General features: G+C 40.2%; 1 protein-coding gene across 1 annotated transcript in view; it reads left to right on the top strand.

Annotated features, from left to right (window-relative positions):
- spz6 (Spaetzle domain-containing protein 6) overlaps positions 1-16,564 on the top strand; it is a 218,447-nt gene extending 201,883 nt beyond the window's left edge. The window contains exon 8 of the mRNA XM_067138688.2: positions 16,342-16,564. Within this exon, the coding sequence (XP_066994789.2) occupies positions 16,342-16,449 (108 nt within the window). The 3' untranslated portion in view covers positions 16,450-16,564. The remainder of the gene's footprint in view (positions 1-16,341) is intronic.
- Positions 16,565-16,783: the final 219 nt, after the last annotated feature.

The following is a 16,783-nucleotide window of genomic DNA, read 5'->3' on the forward strand; positions in this document are numbered from 1 at the left end:
GGTTGGAGTTCAGGAAGGTTACAAGGGGATTTATACCTTTCATACCAGGACATGTTGACTAAGGAGTACACGCTCCCAGAATCCACGAGAGCAGACACAGGCTCTCCGTTGACCTCAGCTGGAATAAAAGGTAAGTTAACACATACATGGGCAGAAATACACTGACAATCAACATGACACAGGATATCACTATACTGATTACCCAAGTTCACATGTCTAGTTGAAACAGGAGACAAATTCACAGGTTCTTTTGCTTCGGCTAGTCATATTCTTGGTTGATTCTGAGGAAAATTTGTTAAAGGACTGGGCTTATTTGGACAATAACGTTTAACATGTTGTTTGGACCCACAAATGAAACATGTACGATTGTTGTTGTTAAAATTCTGAGATGCACTTGATTGTTTTAGACTCGGGCACTTGTCCCGAAGATGATCTCTGGCACCACATGCATAACACTTCTTAACGAGCTGTACAGCCGGAGGTAATGTTAGAGAAACATCCCGAGTGCAAAGCGAGGGTGGGGGAACGTCCGCCACGCGGCACGAATCCTCATAACGCACACTCTCTGCCTCAACACAAGCCGCCTCCAGTTCCTTAAGGGTTACAGGTCTCGGAGTAAAGCACATGTAAGAATGGTACTGCGGCGAGATACCCCTTACCAAATGATTCACCAAATTCGTTTCAGAAATGGATTGCCTGAAGACCTTGCAATAGTATTTCACATCTCTTATATAACTGGACAATTTCTCATTTAAGGATTGCCTACGGAAACAACAACTTTGAACGAGAGACTGTTGTGCAGTCCAAGGAATATACTTATTCAATATCGTGTCATGAAAGTCCTCTACAGTGACGTTTTCAGTAATGGCATCCCGTAGCTCATCCTTCAGCATGCCCTGACAGTGAGGGAAGCAGACACGGAAAACATTTAGCGCAGTTAGTTCAAAAACATGTGCAGTTTCCAACAATTCTATCCAGAATCTTAAAAATCGAATCGTTTCTTCGATAGAGTCCACCAAAAAATCAGGCAAGCCTTTAATTAACTCTAAGACAGGAGGAGGTACAACAAAGGAGTTCACCGGTAAACATGCTTGACATTTGCCTTCTCCTTGCGGAGTCAATGTACGAGACGGGAGGGAGGAGGATGCATCAACCTGTTCGACCCTACTCGCCTGTGGATCAACATCAATGATTGTAAGTTTTTGTACATCGATAAACATCTCAATTGCATGAACATCACAGGACAAGGCAATGGCCACGGACAATAGTTCAGAAATTTCTTGGCGATGGAAAGGATTAAGTTCTAAAGTAAGCAGATCCTTGATTCGATTTAAATAGTGATCTACCCTAACTTTAATTCTTTTCAGTTGGGCCTTAGAAGGCGTAACGTCAGTAAAAGAAGAACATAATTCTCTCAATTCATCAATGTTATCTTGAATAAGGGTATTTAGTATTAAAATCGACTCACCAACCTCCTGCCGGTCCAATTCGGCTACCATGATGGGAAAGTGGGCGGATTCCCTCAGTCTTTGAACCTTAACAGCATTGGTTCCACTGGACTCGCATCCACGAATGTTCAGTTCGTAAGACAGCTCCTCGCTTCTCAGCATGCTCGGATCCATTATCGACCGTCCAGCCATCACGGGGGTGTACATGAAACAAAGCCAAAATAATCAGTGGGGTTCACCTCAGCTTACAAAGACATACATAAATATTTACTTATTTCTTGGTGTTATTCAGGCTGCCTGCGTGGCAATTTCATAACTAACTATTCAGCGTAGCTTCAACACAGAAAACCACGCTCTATAGCTACCACTACTGCAACGCCCCTAATAAGTATGAGTAAATGACGATGGTCATAGGGACGAGCGCTTACAAATAAATTTTCAGCAGAGCAAAAATAAGATAAGACAGTAAAACATACCCAAGGAAATAGACAAGAGGAAGCATGAAGGGACCAGGAGCCTACCCATTTAATGAGAGAGGACGGGATCAGGAAATTGCTTAGCAAACACACCAATAAATGACACCAGAAATATTCAAAAAATTTAAAATAAAATATAATAAATAAATCTTTTTACACTACAATTTAAACATTTGGATAAAATTTAAATAACCTGAGAAAAGTATTGAACTTACAATTAGCACCCAACATTTAAGGTAAAATAAATATTCAGAAAACCAACGAATAATATAAGTAGAAGGAAATTCATTTCTAATAAATAAAATCATTCATTTCTTTACAAACAACCATTTTTATATACCTATATACTGATGCATCAGGAAAACTACATAGGTACCATGGTACTCACATGTTTGACATATTCTAAAATTCAATGAAATTTTAACATTTAAGCCCGAAAGGGGAGAATGGGGTTAGCAAATCGAGGACTGTGACAGCACCCGGTAGAAGTAAATGGCCCACACCAAACCCGGATACGAAGGCAGCACCACGGAACGTGACAGTCAAATCAAGCCACGATTACGAACATGTTACAATCACAAGCTCACACGGCACCGTTTAAAAGAAATATATCCCAAGTTACAATTAATTTTCAATCACCAAACCTTGGTAAACAAACGTAAACATGAGCCACAGTAACATCAGGAAAAGCACGAACAGATCACTTAGCATAACCCAGAACACAATATAGAACCAACAGATTCAGAAGAAAAAAAATCAGTACAACGAATAATTTATGGAGTATAATACACGATACAGTCATCGCGGCAGACACAATGCACACACCCATCACACTAATAATGTTACATAACTGTCAGGCACGAGGAGATAATAACAACAATACCCACACGGAAAGATAAGATAAGGAACCATCCTATTCTCCAGGGGTGTCCAGCCCTCGACCTACTAAACGTTACTTGTATTGTTGAAACTGATAACATTTGTACGATATTACACCAACAATGGAGTGATATTTAATTTAAAGCCCTCAAAGGGAAAGAATATAACTAAACCAGACTCAACTCAAGTATTCACCAAGAAAATTAAGCATAATTCAACTTACCAAAGGTGACTAATAATAACAATAATAATAATAATGTAAAAAAAAAAGATTAAAGAAAATTATAGAGAGAAATGTAGGTGCAGTGTTAGGTCAAAATACGGGCACAGGATAGCCAAAACATGCGACAAGCAACACAATTCGCACAAGGAGACAAGCAGAAACACAAATATACGCCAACAATACAACACGTAAGAAAACGATAAAATGCCACAGTTAAAGAAAAGCGGCACACGCATACGGGCATTACAAAGAAAATCACAAGCAAAACACCGAAAGGTAAAGCCCGAGCGAAGAGAATGACAAATTTAAAACAAGGACGCGATAAAAATTTTCAAAATGTTATCTTAGCACAAGGATGGCCTACCGTTATATACCGCACGTACACTTGGAGCAGAACACGGCATCACAAAACTTAGATGTCCACAATGTTCATATTTCACACCAATTCGAATAGAACACACACACGCACAGTAAAATAATATTAATAGCAATGATACATTAAAATACTTACAAGCAGGTCTTATGCCAAGATAAACTCACCTCGTAGTTTGACCTAACATTTATCACTCCACAAGTACAATTGAAACTACCTATATAATTACATATTTACACATTAACACACATATTATACACCAAAATAAAATGTTTAAACTCCCATTACTCGATGTGGTTTTTTGTTTATCATCCAACACCAGTTGGAGTACACATCGTTCTGGTAACAGTCTCCGCAGCCATCATTGCTACAACCAGCCTCCAAGACTTCCTGCGCAGAATACAGCGCTACCAAGTTCGCCGCTAGGCGCGACACCTGGAAGACTAGATACGCGCCCTGGCGAGCAACTGTCACATCACACTCATTAGTACTACATTCAATCTGATAGATAGCGTAGCAGTCCCCGTAGCTGGCCTACAGTGCAATTACACGTTTAGAAACTACACACATAGAGTAACCATACAACGGAAAGTTCATCTCTCCTCGTATAGGCAGAGCAGGTACTTAGTAGCCAAACGTCCAAGGTGCTAGGGCAGATATAATCCAAGTTCACGAAATACGAAGTCTTTCTTAATTTATACTTCAAATATAGTCGAACTCCAGCCTCATATGAACGTGGTAATATAATAGTTCAACACAGTTACTAGGCTGGGAACCCAAGGTCATTAGCAGAGAATAAGAATTACAAGTGTCAAAAATAGGCACAATTTAAATAAATGTCCAATAACCGTAGATTGTCGAAGGTATATGATTCAATAAGAGTTTCTATTTTAATAACGCCACACAAATTCCCCTCCTTTGAAGCAATTCACAAGACTAAGTTTATTCACTGCCTTGATATGTATTCCAGCAACGAGTATGTGGATATGTTACTTATCTATGGAGAAGCTAGACAGAATGCATACCAGGTACAACGTCTGTACCAAGAAAGCTATCCGGATAGATGACAACCGATAGGCATGACATTTTGGAGTGTGGAAAGATGCTTGTGTGATATTGCATCCCTAGGAAGGACACGGCCTGTTCGAGATCATCCCGTGACATCTGCTGACAATGAAGAGGTCGTGTTTTATGCTATTTTGCATAACCCTCATACTAGCACATGGGCCATTGTCCAGGAGATGAACATCATCCGAGCGTCAGTTATGCGGATATTGCATACCCACTGGTTTCACCAGTACTATTTGCACTTACACCAAGAGCTCCATGGTCATGATTTCGATGCCCAGGTAGCATTCCGTCAATGAATCCTACAGCCCGTGGACACTGATCCTGCTTTTCTAGCGACTCTTATTTACGGATGAAGCACGATTCCACAACAATGGAACCATTAATTGCCATAATATGCATTACTATAGTGTGGATAATCCCCACTGGGTGCGACAGACAGCTTTCCAGGTACAGTGGGGCGTGAATATATGGTGTAGAGCCATGGGTGGTCACCTCATTCATCCCCATTTCTTTGTGGGCCATCTGACCAGCCAACGCTGAGGTTTCTCCAAGATGAACTACTACAGTTTATGGAACATGTGCCACTTCTGGACCACTGCAGGGTGTGGTTTCAACATGGCAGAGCTCCAGCACATGTGGCGGTGGTCATCCAGAACCATCTCAATGCGACGTATCCTGATAAATGGATAGGAAGGTGAGGACCTGTCCCCTGGCCCACCAGATCGCCCAATCTTACGCCCCTGGATTTTTTTGTGGGGCCATGTAGAACAAGTGGTGTATGCATAGGAGCCATCCAGTCCTTGTAACCTTAGACAGCTCATCACCGAGGCATGCCGATCAGTTTCACCAGAGACGTTGCAATGGGCCAGATGGTCCTTACAACATCATGCGCAGCTCTGTATCGACAACAGAGGTCGTCAGTTCGAGCAGGTGCTGCATTAAACGACGTGGATAACTGAAATCCTGTCATATGTTTCCTAGCCTCTATCAACCCAGCTGCATAACAACAGCCCGTTTCAGGGCCAAATCAGTCCGGGAATACAACCCTACCACATCCCAGGCATGGCACTTGAACCTTACCTTCTAATGCTCGAACACTGTCAACTATCACACATCGAACTGCATGTTAGCCATTTGAGGTACAGCGACACTTGACCTGCGGCATGCACTTCCCAGCCTATACTGGCCACAGACCTAGCACCATACCCAATGCAACAATACATACGGTCTCTTACAGGGTCAAATAAACAAATTCGTCCTTGGGAGCCATCAAGTATGCACCCTTAACACAAACCAGGCAACTGGCTGTTAAAAAAACATTGTTCCATGAGATTTGAACCTCCTACCTCGAGCACTGTCCAGCATCACATATCTGCCTGTCCGATTGCCGTACAGCGCTCACTTCCCAGCCTATACAGTATCATGCTCCTGGTCTGTGCATCCACCTCCTGTTTTAAAGTACGTGTTTTGCGTATCTGTACTCATTTTACGGGTTCATTCCAGGTACCCATAATGAATTAGTAGTGGCACTCACGATTCCTGCTGTCTTCTAGCCCATAAACACACATCCCATTATATTACCCAGGTTTATGATGAGCCCAACTTAGCACACTGGGGCGAAATGCTGACAACCAGGAATGAGTTAGCTGGAAAATTTATAATGTCAAATAATGGACCATTTATACTGGTATTATAAATTTACTCATTTGGGACAAATATTTCAGTTTCTCTATGGGAATCAACATCTATATCATTAGGGAGAGGGACCGATGTCTTTCAGAATTGTAGTAAATGTGAAGAGAAGCATAAAACTGGATTGCAAGGGATTGGTGGACCACCTGGTATATCGGAAGTCAAGGTTTTAAATACCGAACAGAAATATTTACTATAAATTGCTTTACCTTTAGGCATTATATGGTTGTAATGATGTCAACAAAATAGAATGATTCTTAAATATAAATCACAAAATTAGAAGAGGCAATATTAAAACATATCAAAATATCCTGAGAAACACAAAAATTAGTTTCTTATCTTTATTTTTCCACAGAGAACAGAACATGTCTTTAGTCTTTCTTGTTTCGTTTCTTTCTCTTCAGCTCTTCCCAGTACTCCTTTGAAGATATTGCATATGTTTTCCTTAATCTAAACTGATGAGGTTTTACTGGTACTTAAGGAACTTTGAGAAAATCTTTGAAGGAATCCTTGCTACTACTTGAGGCGGGTTAGCAAGCAAGTTCCAAAGTGCTTTCATACTCATTCAATAATTTGGCTTGTGAACTTACAGTCCACTCATCAAAATGACGGCACCAGGAAGATCCTTCTTGGGAGATGGTATATACCCCTCTAAACGTTCGTCATTCCATGCAAAATCATCTCTGCCCTGATCACCATCATCTTCTGATGAAATGTGTGTCATAGTTTCATTTTGAATAGCCGATATTGTTTCATGTGTTGCATTGTACCGAGTTGTAAAACTTTTCAATAAGTGTACAAATCTGGTTCGCCATTCTTCACGTCTTAGTTTGTCATTGAACATATCTAGAATGCGGAAGGCAATAATTCTACCAGGTCATCAAGTACAAACTTTAACTTCTGATTGGAAGTGGAAGGGGTATGAAGGGTTGCCTCCCTGCTGGGATTTTCAAAATATCTGCAACACATATTTTGTAGTCCATAGCGTTGGGATCTAGTGGATAGAGACCACACTTATGACAGGCACTTTTCACAATATCTGGCCGAACAGTGTCACCGCAAACTTTCTTTAACATGATTGCAGAATTTACCTTGGTTACTGATGCACAGAGAGTTTGTATTTTCTCGTCTTGAACAGCATTTTCCCATGCACCCTTTCGAGATGCAAATACCCCCATTTCTGCTGGTTGCAGAACATGGGTGGCATTAGGGAAAGGACAGTACATGGACATGTCAATATTTACTGACTTGAAGGGATAAATGTGTCCATCAAGAAGTAGAATAAGAGGAAATGTAATCCAGCCATGACTTAAAGCATCAGAAACTATGGGGGCTCATAGATCCAAGGCTCAGGTACACTATCTTTGATAAGTTGCTGAAGTCGTATCTTTCTGTAGATGATCATTGCTAGGGAACAATGCCCATTGGCACAAATTTCTGAGCACACTTATGCCTTCCTTGCCTTTAAAGGTTGCTGTAATTTGAAGCTGTTCTCCTCAGACTCGAGGGTACTTTCCTGAAACTTTATGGAGCAGAAAATTTGCCTTGTCTGCATTGAAGATCTTGCTTGGGTCTTCCATAATCGATCTAACATCCACAGATTCCAGGTAGCACAACAATCCAGCTAAACCAACCACGTATTCTCTCTTCTGAGACAGCAGCCCTGCCCTTGCTAATGGTTTCAGCCTTCTCCTGATATTATGCATGCAGAAATTTTCTCACGGAAATGGAGTGTGTATCGTAGAGATAGGATAGGAATGATAGGAGTGGGGAGTATTCATTCTGGCGAAAGAAGAATTTGAAGTTACGTAAAAGTTAAAGATGACACATATGAAATTCTAGGTGTAAGGCTCATTTCTAAAGATAATAGGCAACTTGATGTCCTTGGAGTGTACAGATCGGGAAAGGGTAGCGCTGACACTGATTCAGAATTATTTGATAAGATAATCAGCTATGTGGGAAATGACGTGGAAAGGAATGTGATTGTAGTGGGAGATCTCAATATACCAAATGTCAATTGGGAGGGTGATGCGAATGACCAACATAAGGCAAATAGTTTTATATGGAAGGGACAGCAGATTCAGAAAGTGATGGAACCAACTAGAGGGAAGAATATCCTGAACGTGGTGCTGGTAAAACCAGATGGACTCTACAGAGAAACCGAAATAATACTCTATATGGTATTAGTGATCACGAAGCTGTTTTTGTCGTAGTTAAAATTAAATGTGATAGAAAGGAGGGTCTTAAAATAGGACTATTAGGCAGTACCATATGGCTGATAAAGCTGGCATGAGGGAGTTTTTAAAAAGTAACTATGATCTGTGGAAAACGGTAAATAAAAATGTAAACAGACTCTGGGATGGGCAATTGTTGAGGAATGTGAAAACAGGATTGTACCTTGAAAGGTGGTAAGGAATGGTAAAGACCCACTTTATTATAACAGAGAAATAAAGAGACTAAGAAGGAGGTGCAGGTTGGAAAGAAATAGAGTTAGAAATGGCTGTGGATGTGAGGAGAAATTGAAGGAACTTACTAGGGAATTGAATCTAGGAAAGAAGTCAGCTATGGATAACATGATGGCAAGCATAATTGGCAGTCATACAAATTTTAGTGAAACATGGAAGAGTATGTATAGGCACTTTAAGGCAGAAAGAGGTTCCATGAAGGACAATCCAGGAATTATTAATGAACAAGGGGAGTGTGTGTGTGAGGATCACCAAAAAGATTGCTGGTTACAAGGATAATGTCCAGATAGAGGAGGTGACTAATGCTAAGGAACTATTAAAATTTACCTATGATAATGGCATTTACAGTAAGGTACAAAAGTTGAAAACTATAAAAGTGACTGGAATTGACAGGATTTCTATGGATATACTTAAGACAATGGGTTGGTATATAATACCATATCTAAAGTACTGTGTACAAAGAAAAGGGTAATAGACATTGTACCAGGCGGTACACCTCCACGCCGCTAATTCAAACTTTGCGCCAGTTGAAAATCCTCTGCTGGAGGAAGCCCGAACTTTATCTAATGTATTAATTTTCAAGTTACCCAGAAGATGTCACTACTTGGAAATTTTGAAGTTTCTGAACTGGGTCGTTTTCGACGTATTTTTGTTTTGCTTGTAGTAAGAAGTGTGAACTTTCTCTTCTAGAGGACACTACTGAAGAACTACTATAGTGCACCCTAGTGCAAGGTGAAAGAACTGGTTTTTTTTGGAGAAATTTTTATTTCAAAAGTTTGTTTCTTGTTAAATTTCTTTGTTTAAGTTGGCTGTATACCCCTTTCTATCCCCTTGTTTTGAATTTAGCCAATCCCGAATTTCTTTAATTAATTTATGACCAATAAGGTGTTTCTTCTTCAAATTGGATATGCTGCTTAACCCTAACCAATAAATGATTGTGGGCGGGTGTTTTCTTTCCTGAAACGCCTTGAACTTTCCGCGAGAGTATATAAACTGCTGATTTTAAGGTCTCTGCGCCACTTCTGTACCATCTTTCAGTGTGTAAAGTACATAGCAGGGGGCGGGAAGCGCCTCTTTCTTCGGACAGCAGTTCAACAACCAGGTAATGGCCGTATAATAACTTCTTTTCTTGCTAGCTCAGCAGTTTAACTCTCGGGGCGGGTCCGAAGCTTTTCCACCATGTAACTTTTCCCTAAAATGTAAAGACTTTTAGTATCTATTCTCTTTTATGCTACATATTGGGATAGAGAGTGCTTAACCCTCTCGAGCTCCCACTCATATTGTTTTGAGGTGAACTTACCTTTTCACAACCAATTCTTCTTTAACGTAAGGTAAATTGTTTCCTTCTAAAGTCACCTCGTTAGTATGGGATTAGCCCTTGCATTTGTGGCCTAGAGCCAGATTAGGTTTTAACACAAAATGTATTAGGAGTGCAGTTCGCCTCCTCTCACATTGGTATTTTAGAGGCCATGTAATTATCCTTTTCTCGCTTAATAGGCCTCAGTAGGTTGGGTATTTTACCCCTGTGTTTGCGTCCTCAGAGGACAGCTTGAAGGTCGAGTTGTGGCCTTTTGATAGGCTTAAAACTTTGAGAGCGGATCGCTCTTTTGAAATTTGTTTCTGCGTGCCTCTAGGAGGTCTTACTGTGTAATTTGGAGCAAGTGCTCCTGGGCATGATTGGGGTTTTCTGCCCCTTTGTTAAACCTTATGTACATGTAAGCTTGGGCTAACTGCTCAAGAATTGTGAGTTCGGGGCTCGAAGCCCAAAGCCTGTAAATACTGTTGTTGCTCTTTTGTTGCCTTGCTACTCTGTACCTGCCATTCGTGTTATTTCTGAATTTTGAAAAGAAAATATAACCTTGTTAAATTTTAAATTAACTTTAATTTTGTAGCCTGAGACCTGTTCACCCCCGCACCTTCTTTCACCTCTACCTACCACAACAACTTGGTAACAGACATAAAGTTGAAAATTACAGGCCAGTCAGTTTGACATGCATTGCATGTAAGCTTTGGGAAAGCATTCTTTCTGATTATATTAGACATGTTTGCACAATTAATAACTGGTTCAATAGAAGACAATTTGTGTTTAGGAAAGGTTATTCAACTGAAGCTCAATTTGTAGGATTCCAGCAAGATATAGCAGATATCCTGGATTCAGGAGGTCAAATGGACTGTATTGCAATTGATCTGTGTAAGGCATTTGATAGGGTAGATCATGGGAGACTACTGGCAAAAATTAGTACAATTGGACTAGACAAAAGAACGAGTCAATGGGTTACTATATTTCTAGAAAATAGATCTCAGAGGATCAGAGTAGGTGAAGCTTTATCTGACTCTGAAATAATTAAGAGGGGATTTCCTCAAGGCAGTATTATTGGACCTTTATGTTTTCTTTCTGTATATAAATGATATGTGTAAAGAAGTGGAATCAGAGATAAGGCTTTTTGCAGATGATGTTATTCTCTATAGAGTAATAAATAAGTTACATGATTGTGAGCAACTGCAAAAATGTTGTGAGATGGACAGCAGGCAATGGTATGGTGATAAACGCTGTTAAATGTCAGATTATGAATTTCACAAATAGGAAAAGTCCTCTCAGTTTTAATTACTGCATTGATGGGGTGAAAGTTCCTTTTGGGGGTCATTGTAAGTATCTAGGTGCTCATATAAGGAAAGATATTCATTGAGGTAATCACATAAATATGATTATAAATAAATGGTACAGTTCTCTGCACATGATTATGAGGGTGTTTAGGAATTGTAGTAAGGATGTAAAGGAGAGGGCATACAAGTCTCTGGTAAGAACTCAACTAGAGTATGGTTCCAGTGTATGGGACCCTCACCAGGATTACTTGATTCAAGGGAAAGATGCCATCCCATAAAACATTTGAACCAGGTTTTACCAGGTCTTCCATGTTTAATGGTGTGCTCCTTCCTGATGACTGCACAGTTTGTTGAGCAGTGTCACGTAAATTATTTTTCTTCAACTGAAATCCTCTCTTAGCCATGTTGATTACCCATTTACTGTCTTCTTGTGGACTCAGGAACGGCGTCCAACCAAGGGCAGTCTGAATCAACTGACGTCCAGATAGTTTGTCTTTAACGTTGTTAAAGGGATGTGGTACGTTTTAAATGCCTGCCTGTCGGACATCATACCAGACTTAACTTGCTGAGCAGCTTCAGTCAAGGCACGTAACGAATAGGACTCTGTTTCATTTTTTCAACAGGTTCAACTCTATCTTTTGGACATTTCTCCTGTTGGGCACTGAGCACTAGTTATGGAAAATAAGCAAGAGCTGCAAAAATGATCTTTTTCTGCTTTTAATCCTCTACGGTGTTTATTGCAGTAACGGCGACTATGTGGATACCAGGGATCAAGGGTTATAGGGCTGGTAGCGTACTGAGGTGGACTCTGATCTAATTTTTATGATTTCTAGTTTGAAGAGGATAAAATGTAATAAAAATTTCTTTTTTTCCAAAAAGTGGAGGCAACTGCCCCAGCAAAACCCCTCTTGTTGCCAGCACTTTATTTTAGAATACCAATATAAATGGTCCGACATTATAAACTTTCTGCGGCGATCTCGATGCGGGGTAATCACTCGTGGTTAAACTTTATGCGAGTGTCCACAGTCGTACATTCCCCCAACATGTTCAGAATCACTTGACACCAAAGACTGACTTTAGGTGCACAACACAAAGTTTGAAGTATGCCAAAACTTCACTTGACACTTGCAGATAGAAAATGTTGAATTTCACTTTAGGAGTTGAAATACGGATAGCATTGACTAAAGAAATAAAAAAATATAACACAGTTCATGGATATTTACTACTGAAAATGATGAAACTAAATATCGTTCGCTTGTAGTAGTGCACTGTCCGTCGTTACTCTCCACAGTAAATAATATTGTCGCACTTGACAAAAAATGGCTATTTAAGAGTTTATCCGAAGGACACTGCTAATAGCAATAAAGAATAATTTGTTAGTCACTCTTAGCACAGTGTGTTTCGTAAAATAATAAAATCACTGAAGAATAGTTGGAAATAATTATGTACAAGTATGAATTCAAATCCAATTATGACTATGGATTATCACTCACTTTAACAGTGTGGTTGGCACAGATTATCGCACACAAAATTAATCACTTGTTCAGGAACCTTAAGTGTTCAATGGGCTAACACTTGTATTATTATGGTGAAATATTTTAAACACTTTTAAAGATCCAATTTGCATAGCAATGAAATAATTAGATACTTCACTGGGACTCTGATCGAAAAATGCTAAGTTTCACTTGCAAATAATAAACACCTTTACGACACTTGATGTTGCAGGTTCTAATTTCTACTGTCTATCAAAAGATTTCAAAGACTCGATAATTTTCTATGTCTTCATTTACACGCAAGATTCTAAGTTCCACTGTCTATCAGAATATTTCAAACACTCGATAATTTTCTCTGTCCTCGTTTACATACAAGATTCTAAGGTCAGTTTACTCACAGAATTCTAAGTTTATTCGAACAGTATTTTTAGTAGACTTCCGACAGCACTTCGTTCAGACGAACAATATCACAGCGTTATGTAAAATGTTTTTTTTTTTTTTGCTATTTGCTATTTGCTTTACGTCGCACCGACACAGATAGGTCTTATGGCGACAATGGGACAGGAAAGGGCTAGGAATGGGAAGGAAGCAGCCGTGGCCTTAATTAAGGTACAGCCCCAGCATTTGCCTGGTGTGAAAATGGGGAACCACGGAAAACCATCTTCAGGGCTGCCGACAGTGGGGTTCGAACCCCCTATCTCCCGGATTTGAGCTCACAGCTGCGCGCCCCTAACCGCATGGCCAACTTGCCCGGTCTTATGTAATAGATAATTAAAATTAATACAGACTTAAGAATGAAGTTCTTAAATTTAAATGGCGTTTTCTGGTGAGTCTGACAAGTCAGAGCTCCCAATGATGAATGCATGTCCATTGCCAAGAGGCCTTGTCCTTTATATGCTCAAGACCTACACGTCATCAGAGAGTGTTATTTTTTAAAAGTGGAATTACACAAAAATCCCTCTGTGGTTTTTCTTGCAATTTGATAGTGGAAACGTTCTTGTAATTTGCTACAAAATGATGTATCTCCCAAGATGATACGACCATTATTAAGGAAGTTTTCAAAATCTCTGAATTGAAAGTTCGAGAATGTGTGACGTTGTTCCAGAACTATAGTTCTTGCCATATGGTGAGTTGATAAGTTAAGCGGGTAGTCTACCTCGCTCCTGTACCTACGTCATTCACAGCTGCTTGCACTCATGCTGGCTTGTTCTGGCAGATGTAAACATATTGAGTCTTAGTTCTTAGCGTGCGGGACAATTAAATGACATTGCTCTTAAAAATACTGCATTTACGTTGCATTCCTGGTACAGTATTCATGAAGAATGCCACAGAACTCTCAAAAACTTCACCCTTATTCCAAGAGGAACAATATACCACCATTAGAGGCAAACCCACTCGTACAGAGCAACAAAATACACTTGGCTCTGCGTTCATGCTGGGCAACCTAAATGTTATTCTGTGTGCATCGAAAAACATACACTATACGTGCCATCAATGAATTGCTACCAAAAACTTAATACATGCCGAAATCCAAAAATATAATAAGTACTTTGATTACAATTGATTTCTTAAATTGGCTATTTCTGTTAGTAAGTGGCTACACTGTTTCTTTTTGTAACCACTGGTGTGTGACGCTGAACACTGTGAGTGCTAACTGACATGTTCCCAAGCTAGCCGCTCTGCCACAGTAAGATGTTGTTAATCTCGAGCGAGGCCAACAGATATCACCCTGCCACCTGAACAGAAGGAGGCTTGAAGCTCAAGTGTCAACCAAGCGACCTGAATTTCGCTGGGGTCATGCTGGTAAAGAAACCCAGCTCGCTGGAGTGACACGGACTGTGACAGAGTGGACGGGTTATCGAGACTTGACTTGGCTGTTTGCAGTTTTTTAACTTGATGAAGAAATATTCTAAGGAATAATAAGAAAATGTAAATACACAATTCTTAACCCACTGCTGGGGTTCAGTGCATGCCACTGGTTCATAATACATCCAGTATTATAAGAATGACTGAAATAATTACAAGTCGAGAGAAGGTACGGCTAGGAAAGCATTTTAAAGGCTCCAAATATATGTCATCATACTTTATAAATTCTGATGTACTTTCTACCATTCATATGAGATTTTCTAAATACACAGCTGCTGTGCAAAACTTAAGGATGAGATAGATGAAGCAACATAACATATCAACTAACCAGTGGAAATGAATGAAAGTGCTGTAACATTTTGCCAGAGGTCTCCCATACGTGCACAGAAACCTGGCGTGAGGTCAGCTGGACTATAGCACCAAATGGGTCTGGCCCCATAAAACTAGGCAGTTGAAGGAATGGGCAAAATAGTGTGAATCAGTCAGTGAGCTATTATGTTGCACTGTAGTGGTGTCATATGTTACAACATGGCCGGAGGCAACATTTGGGTGACTTCACACGCAGAAGAGTCATCGTGAAACTGTAAGAAGGACGAAGTATGATGAGTGTAGCCGAGGAATTTGGTATTGCGCACAGCATTGTTTCACATGCATGGAGAGCATCCTGAACCACAGGCACTGCTGCCCGAAGAGAAGAGGAGAAGATGACCACTACATTGTGCAACAGGCAAGAAGACACTCACTTCAAACTGCGGGTGCTATTGCAACCACATTTAGCAGGACTGCAAGGCACCCAGTCTCATGCTCCACAGTGGCACAGCGAAAGCATGGGGGTGGTCTGTTTGCCCAACAACCATTACGTTGTGTTCCATTGACACTCGCACATCGGCGGCACCGGCGCACATATAATGCATCCAGGAAGATTGTCGAACTATCATTTTGGTGGTCTAAGTGTTATGGTACAGGGAGGCATAATGTTGCATGGGTGTATCAACCTCCAAATCTTTGAACAGGGTACACTCACCAGTCAACATTATTGTTACAGTGTTTTCTTTCCCCATGTGCATCTCTGCAGGGGTGCATTAAGCCCTGACTTAATTTTTATGGATGACAATGCATGACCGCATCGAACAGCACAGGTGGAGGAGCTCTTGGATTGAGACGATATTCGGTGAATGGACTGACCTACCAGTTTGCCTCACTTAAATCCCATCGAGCACATGTGGGACATGTTGGATAGACATATTGCAACACGTCCATATGCACCAATGACCATGGAGCAGTTATCAACCATGCTGGCAGAGGAATGGAACGCTCTATCGCAAGAACTCTTTAACAATCTTGTGGCCAGCATGGGAACACATTGCAAAGCATGCATCGGTGTCTGTGGTGGTCACACACACTTTTAAGAACCATGTTCCTTCTTTTGTGATGTCCAGGGGACAATAACGAGTCGCAGTGACTTACGTGTAATTTACTGTCTCTGTATAACAGTGTCTTTTCTGTTTGTCTCATCACATATAACTTTCAGTTGCCTATCATACCATACTGTAGCAGTTCTCCCTATGTATGGTTTAAGTTTTATCGAGCTATGTTACTTGGCAGTGCCACAACCTGCAAAAGTTACTTGAACAGATCAACTGGTATACTTTGTGTATTCCTTTCTTCATTTCTTCAGTTTGGTTTTTACTTCCTTTTTATTCCTTATTTGTTAACATAGTGAAACTGAATGTAATCACCTCATGTTTCAGGTGCGACTCTATTATGACTGGTTCTTGGTCCCAGGAAGCTGCAAGTGCTGGAAGCCCGATTACTTCTCTCGTTACATCAGAAGAAAAGTTGTTGGACCTGATCTATAATCAAGCAATGACTGTCACACACATCACAGTCTCTTGGTGTCGACTCATATCAAGGGACTGCAATGTGTTCCAGGTGCCAACGTGGACTTCTTGTACCTGTAGCCATTTTATTAAATGAACCCCTAATTTAAGTGTAATTTGTAATATTCTCCTATAAGTTAATAAAACATAAGTTAATTTATTAATGTTTTGACTTATTCCTTCTCAGTGTGGAATGACGTTAGTAGATGAATAAGTTTGAGTGGCATTTATAAAAGTAGGAAAGATCACAATATGATAAAGTTGGAATTCAAGAGGACAAACTGGGGCAAATATTCAATTATAGGAAGGGGAG

Source organism: Anabrus simplex, chromosome 1 (assembly GCF_040414725.1).
Source record: "Anabrus simplex isolate iqAnaSimp1 chromosome 1, ASM4041472v1, whole genome shotgun sequence".
NCBI classification, from domain to species: domain Eukaryota; kingdom Metazoa; phylum Arthropoda; class Insecta; order Orthoptera; family Tettigoniidae; genus Anabrus; species Anabrus simplex.